The sequence below is a fragment of the Vipera berus genome (genome assembly GCF_964194415.1).
Source record: "Vipera berus genome assembly, chromosome: 7".
Classification (NCBI taxonomy): domain Eukaryota; kingdom Metazoa; phylum Chordata; class Lepidosauria; order Squamata; family Viperidae; genus Vipera; species Vipera berus.
Genome location: NC_138209.1, coordinates 21,007,775 through 21,028,282, shown reverse-complemented (window position 1 = coordinate 21,028,282; position 20,508 = coordinate 21,007,775). Strand labels below are relative to the sequence as shown.

The following is a 20,508-nucleotide window of genomic DNA, read 5'->3' as shown; positions in this document are numbered from 1 at the left end:
TGTCTAAGTTGTCTCTGCTGGTGAAAAACTGTCTATTGCTAGATTATCTTCATTGCCTTTGGTAGTCTTGCGGAGAAGTCTAGGTCCAGTCAGTCCAATTATCACAGCTCCAGCAGGAGCTGTGATCAAGATTGCAAGGAAAGCTATTGTCACGATGTACATGCCATATTTTTCTAGCTTTTTATCCTTATATTCTCGTGCTGTATCTAAGGCGGCAGAACCAATTGCAGCCTGCAGACAGATTTTTTTAAAAAGTCACTGATCTGGGTTCATATATTGCGCTAAATCATGGTTTCTATAGCCATGATTGATTGAATAAAGCACAGTTGTTAGGATTCAAACATCACATTACGCCATAAAGAGAAATCACAATTTTTCAATTCACCTATTGTGCTAAAAACCTAGACAAAATAGATAATCAAAATTAGTAAAGCAGGTTCCTCCATTGCACCTTAAGTTTATGGGATAACTTTCCTTTTTTCCTTTCTACTTGCAGTCAGCCACATCCCTCAAAGTTCTCCTATTTGGAGACACATGCCTCAAATCACGTTTGCTTGGTTAAGATTTTTCTCAGACAATGTCTCATTGCTTGTTATTTGCCTTCTATACAGTATTGTTCTAGCACAGCATTTCTCAATTGGAGTATCCCTTTGTGTGTGCTTTGACTTCCATAATTTGCCAAGCAGCATGGCCATTTCTGAGAATTTTAGGAATTAAACTCCACTCATTTGGAGGGCATCCAAATTGGAAAATATTGTTTCAGAGGGTGTTCTCTACTAATCAAAGAGTATTTGGAAACATGCAGCATGGCGTCATTTTAGATGTCTAGCACACCCCAAATAAACTGAGTATTCTGATGCTTCAACACAAAGAAATATCTTATACATATTAGGTTTCAGACCAGTGTAGTTACTCCTGAGAAGTATTATATTTCTGGTCACCTCAGTTATAAAATCAAAAAAGCCATAATGGATATGTCTTTATTTGGAAAAAAAATAAGGATGATCATTTAGTGCTCTTACCCTATGGGAACAATTATATATTCTTAAAGGCATACTGTATTATTATTATTTTGCAAAAAAGCCAATTATCTAAAGTTCATAATGATTATATCAAACTCTGAAATGCCTTATGTGAATACCTTTTGAGGGTGTTTAAATTTACTTGAGACTCTCTAAAAAACTGTGATTGGCTAAGGGAGGCTTTGGAACTTCTTGGGTTTTTAGGTCTACTCAGAAATCTTAAACTACTTGAGATCAAATGTGTATACAACCTCAGTTCTGAGTAGAAAGAGTCATAATACTGTTTATTGATCATAGTGAAAAGAGCTTTAACCATCTATCTCATAACCATGACTATTTTTAATTCTTCTTGTCTATACCTAGGACTGAAGGTTGTAACTGCTTCTCTGTTATTGCTTTCCAGTTCAAAGGCTATGTCACTTTCCTCCCATCAATACGGCATGATAAATTAATTTCCTTGAAATTGAATGTTTATGTTATTTGTGAATTTCCTTTTGTAAGCAGTACTGTGGATAAAATGTATTAATGCGTTTGTATTTAAATATACTTTCTTAGTAGCATTGATAAACAGATAAAAATGATAGACAAATAATGTGATTCTCATATTTATATTTAAAAAACCCATTAAATGCTGTAAAACACCCTAAAAGAGTAAAGGATTAACTGTTGCAAATAGTAAGCATTAGAAGAAATAACTGTTGTCATAGGTGGTCTTAAAACATGTAGCAAACATGTGAAGTTTCCCAAGAATGTCCTTGCCATAATCTCCTCGATACCAATCTGCCTTACCTAACTCATGCACAGGAATTCAAAAGGAAGACCCCTAGATGCAAAGAAATATTTGAACCCAAAGCAGGGCTGGGGAATATATTGTGGCTGGGCAGAAAACATACCAAAAGACAGCCGGTTGACACATACCAATGAGTTCTCTGTAAACCATTTTCTTTACAAACAGCATTCACAACATATATACACATTGCAGTGCTGCCAGAGAATCCCAGGCACGGAAAATATGTCATTTTCAATCCAAGATAAGAACTTTTCACTACTTTAGAGATCTGGGGTGGGCAGCAGGTGGCCCTCCAGATCTTGTTGAACTATAAACCTCCCCACAGTTTTGTAACCAGCATAGCCAGAGGTATGGTAGTAGTTTAGTTCAGCAACATTTGGACAAACATATGGTAGATGATCTATTATGACTTTAGTGTCAAAATCAACTGAAGGCCTATAGGCTTTTAAAATTTCATCATCAGTCAGGACTCGGTGCTTCTGAATAGAAGAGAGCCATTCTCATGTTTTGTCTCTACCCACTACCTCACTCTACCCATTTGGTGTTAAATATATTTACATGTCTTCATTGGTGTAACTCCCTTATTTACATAAGGTTCGGGTTAAATATACAAAAATACTCTACCTGGACAGTTGCTTTGGGGATCCATGCCAGTGCAATAAATAACCTTTCCTTCCAATGAAAGCCAGAGCAAGTCACCAACAAAAACGTAGCCAGAATTCGAACCAATAAAGCCAAAAACATAGTGGCCAAACAAAACCCTGTAACAGATCGATACTTAATTGTTCCACTTGGACTGGGATAATATTTGTAAGCACAAATGCCAGGCAATGACAATCTTGATCGATAAAATATAGCTAAGTATTTTTCAGATGGAGCCAGTGCATTTTATGAAACCAATTAGCCATGACTGTCTTTGTTTATTAATTCGTTATCAAAAATTAGTGTTTTTTAAAATAAGATACTTTATTTGTAGCCATTACTCCCAATTGATCAGGAGCAAATGTCTAGATCTCCTCCAAAGGCAATAACCACTGAACATCATCTTTATAGAGGAATAGGAGAAGAATTTTGTTGAGATGTACAGATCTCTTCTGCAAACAAGGTCTCTTGCTTTCACAGTACTGCAAAAATAAGATTCTGGCATAATTATGCTAAGTTGTAACTTTTCGGGCATTTTATAACTGTCTTGGAAAACTATTTCATATTCTGAAAACTACTTGACCAATAATATTTATATAAACACTCATCTTGGGATTCTTAGTTGACAGTTAAAATATTCATAATGTAATATATATAATTACATTATATATAATCATAAATGATTATTCATCTGAATGCAAGACTGTGTATAAACAGAATTTTAGTTGCATGACCAGTAACATTTTTTAAAAAAACTCTATGTTTGCTGCATGGAGAAATATAAGCATGTTTTGATTTGGAAGAGGCATTCAACTGCTAGTTTACATATTGCTACAAACCATAATATAATTTTAAATCATGGTTCATGGCCCACTGTGTTCTATAAATGCAATCAATTCTGACTAAGATTCTCGTTCTCATAAGGAAGCCAGGCACAATATTTCAGAATGCTACAGTATAGCTCTTCTTTGCAAACTTACCAACAGTTTCAAATCCAATATTGGTAATGGAGATTTCAGCTCCAATTAGTCCAAATAGAAATGGTTGGAACACTTGCCATGCAAAAGTAACAACATCTTGCACCGCTTTCTACAAGACATAAGTTTTACACCAACAAGTGTTGATGGTACTTGTGCAGTAGAGTTGCATATCTTAAAATTAATTTGTCCAAGCAAAACACTAGTTTCCTTTTTCTAACACTAGAAATTGGATTCTGCCATTAATTATGAAGAAGTACCATCACCCTTCAAGGACTGAAAGCAGCTAGTATGTAATTGACAAGAATGTAATGTAGCACTAGAAAAATATTTCAATATTTCAAAGGCCAAAGTTAATGATTAAAATAGATTACCTTTATTTTTAATTAAATATATTTCAATTTGGAATTCTCCAATTTTAACAAATAATGACTCCATCTATCAAGCATCCAGCCAGCCAGTGCTGCAGATTTCTTTTTCCTGCTGTAGCCCTGCCTTATGCAATATTCTGTTGTCAGAAATTAGAATGGTTCCCAACTCTGTTGGCTTTTTGGAAAGCTTTAAAAACTTGGCTGTGTACCAGGGCCTGGGGCTCAGACTGTATTAAGGGCCCTGATACTTGGCTTTATAATTAGTTTATTGATCATCACAACTGCTATTTGTACTTACTTATTTTGTGGATATTTTTAATGTTTTTAATTTGTTTTGTTTTATAATTTTAGAATTGTAAACCATTCAGTTACTTAGTTGAGTTGGACAGCTACAGAAAGTGAAAAAATAAAACCTCACGTCTAAGAGAAAAAAACCCTGCCTTGCCTTATTATAGAAAATGGTTTCAACTGTTTTTATATGGAGACAAGGGGGAGTCTTGTGTGATGTTCCTGTGAATCCTATTTGTATATGAAATCTTGAGCCTCTGACTTCTAAACTGCCTGATGTGGTTCTCAGAACCCTGGAATGGATTTGGATTATTTTTCTGAGTTCTCCTGCTAAAACAAATTTCAGGCAAGTTTCTGGTTTGGTTACATTTTTGGTCACTGTTTTATCACTTCAGGCTTGAAATAAAATTGCTAACCTCCACAGTAATTGTATGCCTGTGATTGAAAGTTGAATCAAGATAGGTTGTTCTGGCAGCAAAACCAATATTCAACTTTGCTATGTAATTAGGAAAAAAATCTGTATGACTGTTACCTGACTTGCCATTCTTTATCAAATAAAAATGCTGAAATTGTTTGAAGATTAAATAAGATAGTGAATAAAATGTGTGTATCTTATGACAAATACTTTGGCCACCTAATGAGAAGGAAGGACTCACTGGAGAAGAGCCTAATGCTGGGAAAGATTGAGGGCAATAGAAGAAGGGGACGACAGAGAATGAGGTGGCTGGATGGAGTCATTGAAGCAGTAGGCGTGAGCTTAGATGGACTACAGAAGATGGTAGAGGACAGGAAGGCCTGGAGGAACCTTGTCCATAGGGTCGCGATGGGTCGGACACGACTTCGCAACTAACAACAACAACAACATCTTATGACATAAACTGACAGTATGTATTTGGTCTAAATCAATAAAAAGAGAGATTGTTCGATTGCTATCAAATCATGTGTCACTTCCTAGTGATTATATGGATAGATTTTCTCCAAATGATTTTCTCTTAACTTGACTTTTAGGTCTTTCGCTGTTGTCATTAAAGCTACCTAACTTCCATTTAGCCTTGTCTTCAATTCATCTCTTCCAGTCCCTTTATTGAGCAGCTACTCTGGTACGACTTGGAGAATGAGTGAGAATGGTGTGTGTGTGTATGTGTTAGCAAAGCCTCGCTATAGTGTAACCAATAAAGTTGGATTAACAAAATTATTTGTCATTTAATGTGAGACGTTTACCTGCCCAAGATCCTACAAGAGTTAATATCAAAGTAAGTAGAAGGCAACTTTGCTTTAATTCTAATTTTTGGAGTATATGCACATTTGGAAGTTTTGCTCACACAAAACAGCTTCCACAGAAGGCATGATCAATCACAAGTGTCTGTGTTTACTAAGAAGGCAAACTATAAATTTGCTCTCTTTTATCTTTTTTTCCCTGCATCCATCACAACAAAGCACTGGGCTAGGCCACCCCTCACAGTTATTTTCTCAGTATAACTATGACTCCTACATGAGCCCCAAAGGGATTCCTACAAATATGGGTTTGGCAAACTGCTAGGAAACTGTCAACTTCCAGTTTTTTAACTCTAAGAATCTGAAGAAATATACTCCACACTGATACACAGTACCTACCTTTGTCCCAAACTAAGACTAATCAGTTACAGTATGTTAAAAAAATAGTGTTATCTATTTTTTGGAATCAGAACCGGGATTTTGATGTGTGGTAAGAGAATTCTCACCTTTTCTTTAGACCATGCCATCCCAGCCATAAACGACAAAACAATGACACAGAGTCCTCCAGATCCTGGAATGCCAAAACGCTTGCAGCTTAAAAGAGAAAATGCCGAGAAGCCAATCACAAAGAAGGCTCTTTTCCATACAATGGATTTCTGAAAGAGATATGGAAAAGGAATATAATTGCTAGAGTGCAGCAGAACAAAACATGTTGTACCCTGCCTCCAAGTGGTAAGTAAAGCATATATCTAAGGAACATATAATGAAATACGCTGCCCTGGGCAGTGGGATCATGATGTAATTCCAACTTTCTTTCTAGAGTTTGGATGTTGATAAGGTAGTGTATATTATCCCTATAAACTCATAACATAATATTCACTTGCTTGCTGACAGGAAATCCAAATTTTTCAGTAATAATTTATTGCTCTGTGCAGAGAAGCTGAAAAACCAGAAAGTTCAAATATACCATTTTTGCAGCTGCTAGGCTGCAAGCAGAATTCTCTCTTTAATATTTTAAATAATGACACAATACAGTGTTGCATTTAAAATAATCTTGGGGATGTGATGTTTTCATAGGGTCCTACCACCAATGATTAAAAAAAAAGATCTAAAAATTACACTGGCTCTGTATCTTCTGAGCAGTATATACATTATTGGTTCCTGAAGTGATCAACACTTCTGGACATTTTTATTTTGTCATCATTTTTCTTCAATTATATTTGTCTTCTTTTTTAATCAGTGGTTTGTTTTTAATTCCCAGAAAAGAAAATACATTCAGTAAAATAGAACAACTACATAATGCTTTTGATCAGTCCATCTGGAAGTACTCTAGGACAGTGTTTCTCAACTTTGGCAACTTTAAGATGGGTAGACTTGAACTTCCAGCATCTTGGCTGTGGAATTGTGGGAGTTTAAACCCACCTATCTTTAAAATTGCTAAGCTTGAGACACAATGCTCTAGGGCACAGGTAATTTCCATTGTATCAAATTTCAATCATTCCTACTTCATGAGACATAAATCTGAAATCTACAAATCAGGAAGTTGGATAATTTTAAACCTTTCTCCCAAAGTTCTCCAATAAATGATGACAATGATAGCATGCCATTAGCCAAGCTAAACCTTCTGAGTTTCTCAGTCTGCCAGCTGGGAAGTTCTTAACCCTCTTACTCTTGATCCCAGGTCTTAGGGGGAAAAAAGGATTTTTTTTCTAGCCAATGTCCAGAAATACCAAATTTAACCCAGTTTTGTGCCAATCCTGAATCTATGTAACTCTGCAGTCTTGCATGTGCGGAATGTTTTAATGAAAAATTCCCTTAAAAATTATTCATGCCAAATCTATAAAGTGAGGCTATTAAAAATGTAACATATGGAAAATAAGTGATGGCAACACACATATAGTCCAAATAAACCTCATTTACTGTATATAAACCCAATACAAGTAGCCCATTGAAGGACTATTTTTTAAAAAAACCCTCCCTTTAAAGACCCTGTAAAGTTGGGGTGACTGGATGGAGTTACGGATTTACTGGCCAGATGCCCTTCCTGATATTTATTTATTTATTTATTTATTTATTTATTTATTTATTTATTTATTTATTTATTTATTTATTATTTAAATTTATATACCGCCCTATTCCCGTAGGACTCAGGGCGGTTTACAGGGAAAATTAAAATACATAGTATACAAAATTAAAATCAATTAAAACTATTAATTAAATCACAGTCCCTGAAGTTAAACTAAAACCCAATTAAGTTAAATTAAATTAAAACCCCTCAGTCTGGGCCAAACAGCTCGAAGAACCAGGTTTTCAAGTCCCGGCGAAATGAGCAAAGGTCGGGGGCAGTCCTGAGTTCCGTGGGAAGTTGGTTCCAGAGGGCTGGCGCGCCCACAGAGAACGCCCTTCCCCTGGGAATAACCTGCCGGCATTCCTTAACTGGCGGTACCCTGAGGAGGCCCTCCCTGTGGGAGCGCACAGGACGATGGGAAGTTGATGCCGGCAGCAGGTGTTCTCTTAGATAATCCGGACCCAAGCCATTTAGGGCTTTATAGGTCATTACCAGCACCTTGAATCTCACCTGGAGGGCAACCGGAAGCCAATGCAGCTCATGGAGAAGAGGTGTTACACGGGAGTATCAGGAAACTCCCATAACATTGGTTTGTGCTTAAATTGGTTTGTGCTTAAATTGTAAGCTGCCCTGAGTCTTTGGAGAAGGGCGGGATATAAATGGGATTAAAATAAAAAATAAAAACTCGCGCGGCTGCATTCTGCACCAGCTGAAGCCTCCGAGTGGTCCTCAAGGGCAGCCCCATGTAGAGAGCGTTGCAGTAGTCTAACCGGGAGGTCACGAGCGCATGGGTGACTGTGCGTAGGGCATCTTCATCCAGATAGGGCCGCAATTGGCGCACCAGGCGAAGCTGGGCAAAAGCCCCCCTTGTCACGGCTCCTATATGGTCTTAAAAATTGAGCCGTGAATCCAAGAGGACGCCCAAGTTGCGAGCCCTATTGATGGGGGGTAACACCTCACCCCCCATCATTAGTGATGGAACGACCTGGCTAACCCGAGATGTCGGTATGTACAGCCACTCAGTCTTGGCAGGATTGAGACGAAGCCTGTTTCTCCCCATCCAAACCCGAACCGCCTCCAGGCAATGGGACATCACGTCGAGTGCATCACTGGGTTGGTTCGGGGTGGAAGGAAAAAGTTGGGTATCATCAGCGTACTGGTGATAGCCCACCCCAAAACCACGAATGAGCTCGCCCAGCGGTTTCATGTAGATGTTGAACAGGAGGGGAGAGAGGACCGACCCCTGAGGGACTCCACAAACGAGACCTCGGGGCGGACCTCTGCCCTCCCGTCAACACTGACTGCGAGCGGCCCAGGAGGTAGGAGAAGAACCACCGTAAAACAGTGCCTCCCACTCCCAACCCCCTGAGACGCCGCAGTAGGATACCATGGTCGATGGTATCGAAAACCGCTGAGAGGTCTAAAAGGACTAGGACAGAGGAACATCCCCTGTCCCGAGCCCGGCAGAGATCATTCACCAGTGCGACCAATGCCGTCTCCGTGCTGTACCCGGGCCTGAAACCCGATTGGTACGGCTCAAGATAATCAGTTTCCTCCAGGAACAGAGGAAGCTGATGCGCCACCACACTCTCAACAACCTTCGCCAAGAAGCGAAGGTTGGAGACCAGATGATAGTTATTTAAAACAGCCGGGTCCAGGGCAGGTTTCTTGAGGAGGGGTCTCACCACCACCTCCTTCATATGGAGTTCACAGTAGATATTTTTTCTTGGCATCCTAGGAGAGAAATATCTGCCGGTACCTAGATTGAACTCTCACCTTCCACGTGAGAGGTGAGTGTCTTCAGCACTAGGCCACCATATCACTCAACTGAAAGACTAATTACTACTTACTAAAATAAGGTCTTAGGTTTCAGGAGGAAGTGGACAGGATTATAGGGAGGCTGAGCTCCACCACATGTTTATTGGACCCGTGCCCTTCCTGGCTGGTTTATGCAGCCCGGGAGAGGACACGCAGCTGGTTCCAAGCAGTTATATCAGCTTCTTTGAGTGAGGGTAGCTTCCCTGCCATCTTGAAAGAGGCGGTGGTGAGGCCTCTCCTCAAGAAGCCTGCCTTGGACCCAGCTGTATTGAACAACTTTCGTCCGGTCTCCAACCTTCGCTTTCTTGCGAAGGTTGTTGAGAGTGTGGTGGTGCATCAGCTCCCTTTGGTCCTGGATGAAGCGGATTATCTAGACCCGTACCAATCGGGTTTCAGGCCCGGGCACAGCACGGAGACGGCATTGGTCGCGCTGGTGAACGATCTCTGGAGGGCTTGGGACAGGGGTCATTCCTCTGTTCTAGTCCTATTAGACCTCTCAGCGGCTTTCGATACCATCAACCATGGTATCCTGCTGCGGCGTGTCAGGGGATTGGGAGTGGGAGGCACTGTCTTACAGTGGTTCTCCTCCTATCTCCAGGGACGCTCGCAGTCGGTGTTGACAGGAGGGCAGAGGTCGACCGCGAGGTCTCTCGTTTGTGGAGTTCCTCAGGGGTCGGTCCTCTCGCCTCTCCTGTTCAACATCTACATGAAACCGCTGGGTGAGATCATTCGTGGTTTTGGAGTTGGGTATCATCAGTATGCTGATGATACCCAGCTTTTCCTTTTGACCCCAAACCACCCCGTTGCCTGGAGGCGGTTCGGGTCTGGATGGGGAGGAACAGACTTCAACTCAACTCCGACAAGACCGAGTGGCTTTGCATACCTTCATCCCGGGTCTATTCGGATATTCCATCTCTCTCTATGGGGGGTGAATTATTACCCCCCCGTAGATAGGGCTCGCAACTTGGGAGTCCTCCTAGATTCACGGCTCACCTTGGAAGATCACATGGTGGCTGTGACTAGGGGGGCTTTTGCCCAGGTTCGCCTGGTGCATCAGTTGCGGCCCTATCTAAGCCGGGATGATTTATGCACGGTCACTCACGCGCTCGTGACCTCTCGTCTAGACTACTGCAACGCTCTCTACATGGGGCTTCCCTTGAGGACCACCCGGAGGCTCCAACTGGTACAGAATGCAGCCGCGAGAGTTGTGTTGGGAGTCTCCCGATACTCCCATGTCACACCTCTGCTCTGTGAGCTGCATTGGTTACCAGTTGTCTTCCGGGTGAGATTCAAGGTGCTAGTAATGGTGTTTAAAGCCCTACATGGCAGGGGTCCGGAGTACCTTAGGGAACACCTGCTGCCGGCGTCTACTTCCCTCCGCCCTGTGCGTTCCCACAGAGAGGGCCTCCTCAGGGTGCCACCGGTCAGAGAATGTCGACTGGTGGCCCCCAGGGGGAGATCCTTCTCTGTGGGCGCCCCGGAGCTATGGAACCAGTTACCAGTTGAGCTCCGGACGGCGCCCGATCTTCGCTCCTTTCGCCGCGATCTGAAAACATACTTGTTCGAGCAAGCCGGCCTGGCCTGAGGGGGGATTGGTGGGGGTTTTACTATTTTTATTGGGGTTCTTAGTATGTATTAACTGTATTTTTTAATTGGGCATGTATTTAATTACCTTTTATCTTTTGTAAATTTCTGTGTTTTATTCTTGCCCTGTACACCGCCCTGAGTCCTTCAGGAGAAGGGCGGTATAGAAATATTAATAAATTAAATTAAATTAAATTGCAGAGCGGGTGTCTGGAGAGTGATAATCTGGACCTCTTTTAGGGAAACGGGTCTGATTGTTCCACCTTTATTCTTCTCTTTTGTTTTTCTCTCCCTCTAATACTTATCCCCAGTTTTATAGTGGAAGTTAACCTCTTTACAGGGAGTTACTATTAACTGCTTCATCAAAAATGTCCAATCTGTGATATCCTAGGACTAGGGTCTAACTGGCAAAATAGACTTCAACTGGATGCTTTTTTAGTCTACTTTTCACCAATTCTGCATTTGTAAAAATAGGAATGTGACAGTTTGGAAGGAATGACTAAATTTCTTCTATTCCAGTTTCTTAGAATGTGCTCAGTTTATCACATGCTTTTTACTGTAAATGCAGCCTAAAAAATGTGGGCTTTGTCACAGAATATTTTCCTAACAGTATTGTTTTCACCTGATCCTTGCTTGGAAAATATGTAACAAAAAATCCTAAAAGGCAACCACCACCTGCACCAATAACAACTTCCACCAGACCACGAAAGATGCTACGAAAAGTGGATCCTATGAAAAACAAATAGGAAAAAAGTCAAGAAGATATTTTAATGTAATTTTTTAGTGATTTTAAAAATACAAGTAAACAATTTCTGCAAAATTTAAGAAAACATTAATCACCAAAGGTTGTGTCATGCAACTGAGATGGGTGGCCATTTAAATGGTAAAAATAATTAAATAATGTTGGAGAAGTAATCAAAGTACAACCCCGTAAAATAAGGCAGAATTGCCTCTAATCGGCATCTGAAAACCAGATGTATGACAAGTAAAACAATTGGCATCAGAGAGCTCAAAAAATCAGATTTGAAGACATTTTGTTTTCTCTTTTTACAAGTCCCATAATAACGTGGCTTAAAAGATATTTCTGTATTAAAAATATTTCCCTACTGATTTCTAATCATATATGAATATGCTCTGGCAACCTTTTGGATTGTGTCACATTTCCATTAGATTGTCGCTTACTCAACTGGGAAGGGTAGCCTGGCCTCCTGTACAGCCATGACCATTTTCTTGGATCTTGCATACTTTTTTCTGTTGCTATTGGCTTTTTTATGCCCTCCAGGGAGGAAGAACTGGGCAGAACTGGGGAAATCCCTTCAATTCTGCAGGACATTTAACTGGGAGGCATGGGAAATGCAAGTTCTTCTGCTTTACTACATAGTTTCCAGCTGTTGATCACGTTCTATGGTTTTCTTGTGAATGTGGGCTTATTGAGCTTTCAGAATTATGACCCATCTATTTACAATAATTCAACAAAAACAAATGGAGTGATAAACAGAAAGCAAAAAGTGAAATCAAGCTCCAAAAGTACACATTTGCATCTACATTTTGTCACAGACTATATATTCTTGAATCTATCATAGTAGAGTTCAGCCATTTTATTTGTGTGTAAAGAAAAGGTAATGTCAGTTAAGTACTGTATACAAGAGAGTATTTTATTTTCTAATTTACATAAACCAATACTGAAAAGTTATGTCATGAAAATTTGGGGACTCCAGAGAGTTTTGAGGACTCATGATGTTCACAAGCTACACCACTGAATTATGTTTGTATGATTATTTGCATTTATGATTTGGCTAAAGCTGTATCTAAATATCACCAGAATATATTAAAAAGTGATATCTGTCTTAGGTTTTTAATATTCTACTGATTTATTTTAATTCAATTATCTAGGTCTTCATGGTTTTGCCTCATCCTAAGAAATAAAGATGATACAAATAAATCTTATTGCCAGTGTTGGCTCTTAATAATTCACCCACCCTCCCTTTCAATGGGTACATGTTCTGTTTCATCAGTTCTAGAGTGTAGCAATATTACCTGAGGAAAAAGCCATGCCTAAGAAAATGTTAAAGCCTGTGATGGCTACAATGTCATCCATACTGGCAGCAGCTATTAGTAAAGTTGGAATTCCTTGATCTACACCAAGACCTTGTCTCTGTAACATCAGCATGGAAAGGACCACAACAGCCGGAGATACAGCACCTAGAACAAATCTGAAAATCTACACATTATTGGATCTCATCAAGTCAAGAAATAATGTTCAGCCATTGTTAAATCTGTCAAGGTTTGTTGGAGGCAGCAGAATACAGACGGTTAAATAATGTATTGGTAGAAAGATGACTCTCTTTCCCACAACAGTTTAGAATGTTAGAAAACAAACACGGAATAAACAAAAATGAGGTGGGTATGGTTTCTTATCACAACTGCACTATTCATGATGGGGCTTCCCCAACTTGTACTGTCTGAAAATTAAAGGAGTTGTAGCCCAATATGACTGGAAAGGAAATGGGATCTTAAGACTGTAGAACTAAAGTTTCCAGATGCATCAGTACAAGCAAGAGAACACCCTTTGCCTGTTTCTTCCCAACATTAAAGTGGCTTTGGGTGTGTTAACAAGGAAACTGCAAGTACTTTCACCAACTGTATTTATGAATGGAAGATAAGATGTACTATAGCAAAAAAGAAAAGAAATACTTGGCACAAAAAGAAGCAGGGTCACCTCTTACCCTAACATAAACCCCCATACCCATGGGAATTTCATTAGAAAGTGAGATATGACTGCTGCAGAGCATGCTTCAATGATGCAGGGTCCCATGCACAGTCTGAAACAGACAGCTTTTAACTTGTTCAGAGCCTGAAATACAAAAATATTGTACAATTAATATTACCCATCTTTAGTGCCATGAAAAAAATATTCCAAGATTTGCTAATAAATACACTGGCTGGATTTACTTTTGCAATAAACCATGTTTTCTGGATTAAGTCCACAATTTCTAAAATAGCCTTCTTGCACTAGGGACTAGGCTATAAATCATGCTTTAGAATGGAGTAAGTAATGTATGTAACTCCATACTGGAGATATAATGTATGAGTTTTCCAAATTAGAACAAGTTTTAAAAAGTACTTTTTAGTCACAAATTATTTCAAATTAGTCAGAAGTATTTCCCCTCCAAACATATAATGGACCAAATGTGGTAAGTGTATTATTGTTCTAATAAAGAATGGGTGCCCATTTTTATTCTTAATTTGGACTAACAAAAATATTAAAAAGAATATTGCAGGGTAAAAAAACATAGCATGAAGTTTAAGGATATTTCAAGCCCAATCCAAAACATTTTCTTGTGCCCTAAGTATCTAATGGAAGAAGCAAGAGCAAACTATTTCTCAAGATGTGACCTTAATGGAGCCTGCCCATTATGGTCCCATGTAATAGCTGTTAGGTAAAGCGTCTCATATAATGACCCCTACATCCCTCCTCTTCCCAATGGATCATTAAAGGAATATGTGGGTCATTAAGCGAAGCAAGGGGTGACTTGGAGTTAGGGGAGGTCCTTGGAGGCTAGGCAGAAGTTTAGGCTTACCTCTCCTGGCCTTCCCAACACCTTCCCCACCCCCTAAGATACCTGCTTCCTGCCCCTTCATCCCTTTTCCCACTCTCCCCGAGTCCCCCCAGGCTTAGGTCTGTTTTCTATAACATGGCCAAACCCTCCATGTTTGTCGAAGTCACCCAAAGTTGGGGTTGACTCTGAGGGAGCCTTCGTCTTTGTTCATTGGTAACAATAAAAATCTTCCCCCACAGTGAATAAGGACAATTTTCAGGATTATTTCAAGAGGGAAGCAATCTGTCTTTATTCTCCATGTTTTTCAAGGCCCTTTCAAAGGCTTCCAGGCAAGCCAATTAAAAGTAAGAAAATGGTGTGCCACTATTAGTGAAAGCACTTTTCCTTTTTTAAAACAAATTGAGTTGTTTGGGAAAGGAAATTAATCAGTTGATGGCAACACTTAAATAAGCCCTAAAGATTGTTTCTAAATGTGTGTGTTTAGGTATGTAAATAACAAGCAAACACACAATACACACATCCCTGGTCTAGTTATGTTTCAATTTTTATTTTCAGTTTTTATAAGCTTGAGGGGAACTTATCCCCCCCCCGCATAGTATGATCTGAGCTACAATTTCTCTCTTTCCCACAGACACAGTAGGTAGGAGAGAAATTCCTCCTGGGTAACACTGAGAACTATTCGAAGGATAATTTATGCTAGTCACATTAGGAAATGTTAAGCTTCCTCTTTCTTCATATTCTGTTCCATTTCTCCCAACACCTGTGCCCTCTACTATATGTCTCAAAGTAAAAATACTCCACCTTTGCGTCAAGGCCAAGACCAGCTAGAGACAAAATAATCGAGAGGGCAATGTTTCTGAATATAACTCCCCACTTTACTTCAATCACAATCACCTCACTGACGTATTTAATATTTCTGATGAGAAATCCAGCAAGCAGCATGCCTAAATGGAACAGAGAAAAACCACCTGATTAACTCTTTCAGAGACCCAGCATAATATCTGACAATGATTCTTCATTTTCTTTGCTTACAAAAATAAACATCTTTTACAAAAATTTAACGGGTGGAGGGGGGACAGAGGGAAGGAGGAACAGATGGAGAATATTGCAGAAAAAATAAATGCAACAGACCAATAAAAAGAATCAATGTTCAGTTTCACAACTTCAAGAATAAAACCACAGACCTGTTTCCTGGCCTTTGGGGATTCCATTTTAAACCTGGAGTTGCACCCTCTCATATGTCAATTTGATACAATAAAGTAGTCAAGCAAAATTCATCTTAATGGCACTTAGCCTGATAAGCAACACCTAAGTGACAAAGTTTTTCCCATCACGCAACTGTGTTAGAAAACCCGTCTCTTGTTAAGGTCCCCCTTTCTGCAGCTGGTCACAAGAGTTGGCCTTGGGGGCCTAAGACAGCAATTCCGTAGGCCAGTTTGTTTGTCATTACAACCCAGAACCAACTGCAGAATCAATCCATAATTTTCAACATCTATTTCCCCTCACAGACAGCCTTCTGAAAGATTAAGTCCATGAGAGAGCCACAAAAGAAGCTTTCATAACAAAGGTTAATGCTTCTTTATTATTTGAAAGTGATGTTTAATAATTTGGAATGCTAGGCTAGAAGAAACCAGGCCTAGCTAATGAGAATGAAATTGGCACAATATTTATTAACATGATACTTACCAAGAAAAGGAGGGAGAGGAGGCAGTCCTGGTATTTTAATTAGCTGCATAATTTTGCCACCAATTACTGAACAAAAATAGAGGCATACTATTCCGAAGATCTTCCCACCAGGCAGACTCTCTTTGTTTGTAAAATTCCAAATTAGGCCCCAGACCACTGCTCCTATTGCCACTAGGAAAAGAAAGTAGGGTGTGGAGGAAGGAAAGAAATGTTAAGTATGAATCTTATAGGTATTCAGAAAGGAGAAAAATCACCTGTAGGATATGGAAGCAAAATTTGTTCTTGTACTTTTCCCTATTTGTGATACTATTTTTTAATGTTGTTATGTTCTGCCTTACCTTCACTTAATTTTTTTCAAATGTTATTTATTTCTTCTGTCCGGGGAGGGAGTATTTATTTGAACAGAACAAATGGGGGCAGGGGGGAAACAAAGTAAAAAATAAATTTAAAAATTTAAAAAGATGTAAGGGCAACTCACGCATATCTCCATCTAAAGATAGTGCTTCATAGTACAGTTTCAGTAAAGGTTTACCGTATTTTCTTACAATATTTCAAGCAACGTATGAAGGAGTCACAAGTAACATCAGAACTTTGTTTTACAGAATATGCAATTTATAAATTTATCTTTTATTTTTTCAATCTTGAATGTATTAATTTATTGATCAAATTTATGCACTCCCTCATTATCTAAATGACTCTGAACGGTTTACAAGAATAATAATCTCTTAGCAATATGAAGTATCCAGAGAATTCATTTCTGTTGTCCGGTTGCCAATTTCTGTATAGTAATTTGGTAATTCAGAATATGAATAGGAACAACCCAAAATATTAAACTGTGTCTCAAAGTCAAATTAAAGTGCATAGTGATTTTTCCCCAAAATATTACAATTTTAGAAGATTGAAAAAACTTGTATGAATTATTACATCTTGAGCAAAATGATATCCTGATTCCTTTTCTGTAAGAGTATAATGAAGTCCAGTGTGGCTAAAGCATTTTTGTTGAATAAAGTGTAATCACCTTATTTAACAAACATCTATTGAATATTTTGATAGATGTTAAAAGACAATATCCTTTGTTTAACCAAGCAGGAATCTCCTATTTCTTATTCCATTCAGTCTCTAAAATGTATATATCAAATTGATTTATCATCAACGTATTAAAACGCTAATTATAATATCATAAACATTATTTGTTCATAACATTATTCTGAAGCTTAAAATGTTGCATGTCCCTGACTTACTTTTAAAATTATTACAAAAAGAAAGGAAACATTTGTATTTTGTAGCAGGAATCTATCTACTCTTGGGAGGCAAAATTTTCACAAAATTTGACTTTTAACAGTTAACCTTTCCCAGACTCAGATAATTCAGTCATGACTAGGTGTCAGTAGAAATTGTGATAATGAAAAAATGACAAAATGTAAGTCACAACCTCACACAGCACAAATTTAATCCTTTCATATTGCATTATATTTTCTATGAGTCATAATCACAATGCATCAGGAAGGCACTAGTTGCAAAATATCCTTTAGGGCAGAGTTTCCCCAACTTTTCTGGCTTTGCGGACTGGCACGGGGGGGGGGGAGAGGGGATCGTTCCATGTGACCAGCCAGCAAGCACACCCATCCGTGTGTGGACAGCTCCATTTGTGCCAGTCACGTTCATGTGTGCCCTCTGCTCACACAAATAGAGCACACATGCATGCACTTGTACACACACACACACACTGGCTTCAGTCCTGACAAACCCCGTTGGTCTCTATCTTCTATTTCTCCTGGAATGAATTTTGGGTTTCTCCACGGTTCTCTTGTTTTTCCAGAGTAATTTTTCAGAAGTTTCCATCAGACAAAAGGAAACTTTAAACAAGTAATTATCTCTTCATTAGCCTATATAAAATCTCAAGTAATTGTAGGATTAATCGGTGTCAGAGCAAAATAATTCAAATTATTTTTTAATTATTTGATTCAATTTCTTTCATAAAAACAAACATGGAAATCATGTTCCCTACTGGAAAATAAGATGAAATTTTTAAAACTATAAAGTCTATTTTGATGAACTTTTAGTGCACGTAAAAACAAACCTCTAAAATTAATGGAACCTAATGTGGGGGCCTCTTTGAACTGTTTTTGCCTTTGACTTGTGTTTTACATACCGTTTGTTATTGCTTTGGCAATTATACCTTGAGGAGGACAAGTACATAATTTCTGCAGTTTTTCTTGAAACTTGGCCTTAGCCTGTACTTGCTCTCCACTGGAATCCAAAACACCAGCTTCCTGAAATGAAATGAGGAAACATTCTCAACAGAATTAAATTCCATAGAAAAACTGCTTTAACATTCTCAGTTGTTGGTTGCAAAATGTCAGAAACATCTTATGCACAGTCATTGCTGGCAGGTTTTTCTTTTGGTTTTTATATGTTTATTCAGTGGAATTACAAGCCACCAGTTCAAACAATGTGATTCTAGATGGCTTACAGCCAAAAAGCAAATAATGACATCTATTTAACATTTACATGATTTTGTTGGGAGAATTAATTTATTAGTTTATACTATCACCCACATGATGACAATAGTTAACTGTACTTTTATGACCAATGGGGAATGCAATAGGAATTCTGATTTGGAGCCTGCAGATTAAGTCTGGATGGGGAAGAAGAGGATTAGCAAGCAAGATGTAATGGTTGTCAATTTATAAGTCTACTGATTCCTCAGTAGAACTTACTAGGAAGTTCAGTCGGAGGAAGCCCCATACAGGTGTTTTCTATGGGAGTTTCCCTTCTGTGAAATAGTTAACTTTAAGACAAGGATGAATCCCACTTTATGGTCTTCTGAAATTTTGCCAAAATCTGGCTTTTGTAGATTAGTTATAGAGCCATTGGTGCTTGCACTAGTCAATTTAAAGAACAGATACTGAAAGATCTGTTAATACAACTGTTAAGCTACTAATATAGTTCTACAGAGAAATTATTGAGTTAGTCATTTACACTTCTACAACTGTCTAGTTTGGTACAGCAACCAAACAAGACAGGTACAAACTTAACAAATAGTTAGGGCTGCAGAAAAAACAGTTGCAGCCAGCCTGACTTCCATTGAGAACCTGTATGTTGCATGAACCATAAAGAGGGCTGAGAAAATATCTACAGACCCCTCACATCCTGGGCATAAACTGTTTCAACTTTTCCCCTCAAAACGTCACTACAGGGCATTGCATGCTGAAATAACTAAAGATAGTTCTCCTTCCCCCCACCTCCCATGTTATCACTCTGCTAAACACCTAATTCCCACAGCACTGTCTTATGCCTAAAGATTTACCCACGTAGTACAGCTGTATTGCTATTATCCTTCTCATCTTCTCTTCGTTCTTCTCTTTCTCATCATCTCATCTTTCCTGCTACCATTTCCTACTGGTATTGTATATTTATCACTTGTTATTTGCCTCTTATAATTTTTAATTACCTCTTATGATTTATGATCTGTGACTTAGCACTTTATTGTTTGTATGTACATTGACAGCTTATGCACTGGAGAAACACCTTGCGTTTCCAATCACACTTGGCCAATAAAAATATTCTTATATTCCTATTCCTAAAGAAGCTGTAATTTATTCTGGTTTTCATTGTAATTTAATATTTATTATTGTTCTATCTTTTAAAAAAATAACTTTTCTAGAGTCCCCATAGATTGAGATAAATCTCATAACTAAACAAAGAAAGGACTTGGCTGTTTCTTGGAACTTTTAAACTGTTCCTCATCTCAGTGTGATTATTTGTAAATAAAAATCATAAGCCTTTTGGTCAAAGAAAAACAAACATTGAGCTCTTTTAATATTGAAACAAGCACTATTATTGACATTAAAAAAAATCCATTTATTGTCCCTAAAGAATAGATGCTCTTTAAGCAATGAAGTTGTATGCCACTGTCTTCTATTTGAATCCTTCACTAGAAGTTTTGCTTATTTGGCTTAACAGAAATTATACATCTAGATGGAAGATCATTTCATTTCTCTAACTTTACTTGCCATAACTATATCATGAAGAAAGGAAACATGACAATACTTACATTAAAGTTCATATATAAAGTTCATAAAGTTCATTCGATCCTATATAAGGCATAACTTATTTCTTTATTAATTCCTAAACTATCAATATAACTATAAAACTGTCATTACTATTACCTGAATTGGATAAACTTCATTTCTTGACTTTGAAGGTATGTTTTTCTTGTCTGCCACAAATATTCTCTCTGACATAGTTCACTATCTAATTTTGTAAAATAAAATGTATTTTACTTTAAAATATATTTTTATTTTAATGACTTTTGAGTGTTATCCAAATCATTTTTTTTAAAAAGGAACTTTATTTTTGAATTTTAAACCATCTTCTTAGATTGTACTTCGCAAATGGAATTGGATTGAGTTTAGGAAAAAACATGAACTGGAAAAATATCACCATCAATGATATTCTGTAATCATTAGTCAAGAGTATGTGCC

At 38.3% G+C, this 20,508-nt stretch overlaps 1 protein-coding gene across 1 annotated transcript; it reads right to left on the bottom strand.

Annotated features, from left to right (window-relative positions):
• Positions 1 to 3: 3 nt before the first annotated feature.
• LOC308671242 (sodium/hydrogen exchanger 9B2-like) lies at positions 4 to 20,268 on the bottom strand (the record flags this gene model as incomplete). The annotated part of the gene is made up of 11 exons (XM_081333342.1): positions 4 to 231; positions 2,437 to 2,573; positions 3,435 to 3,543; positions 5,812 to 5,961; positions 11,398 to 11,504; positions 12,813 to 12,988; positions 13,502 to 13,629; positions 15,137 to 15,279; positions 16,022 to 16,192; positions 18,174 to 18,294; positions 20,194 to 20,268. 11 exons carry the CDS (start codon positions 20,266 to 20,268, stop codon positions 4 to 6), a joined length of 1,545 nt encoding a protein of 514 aa, XP_081189468.1.
• Between the last annotated feature and the right edge of the window lie 240 nt (positions 20,269 to 20,508).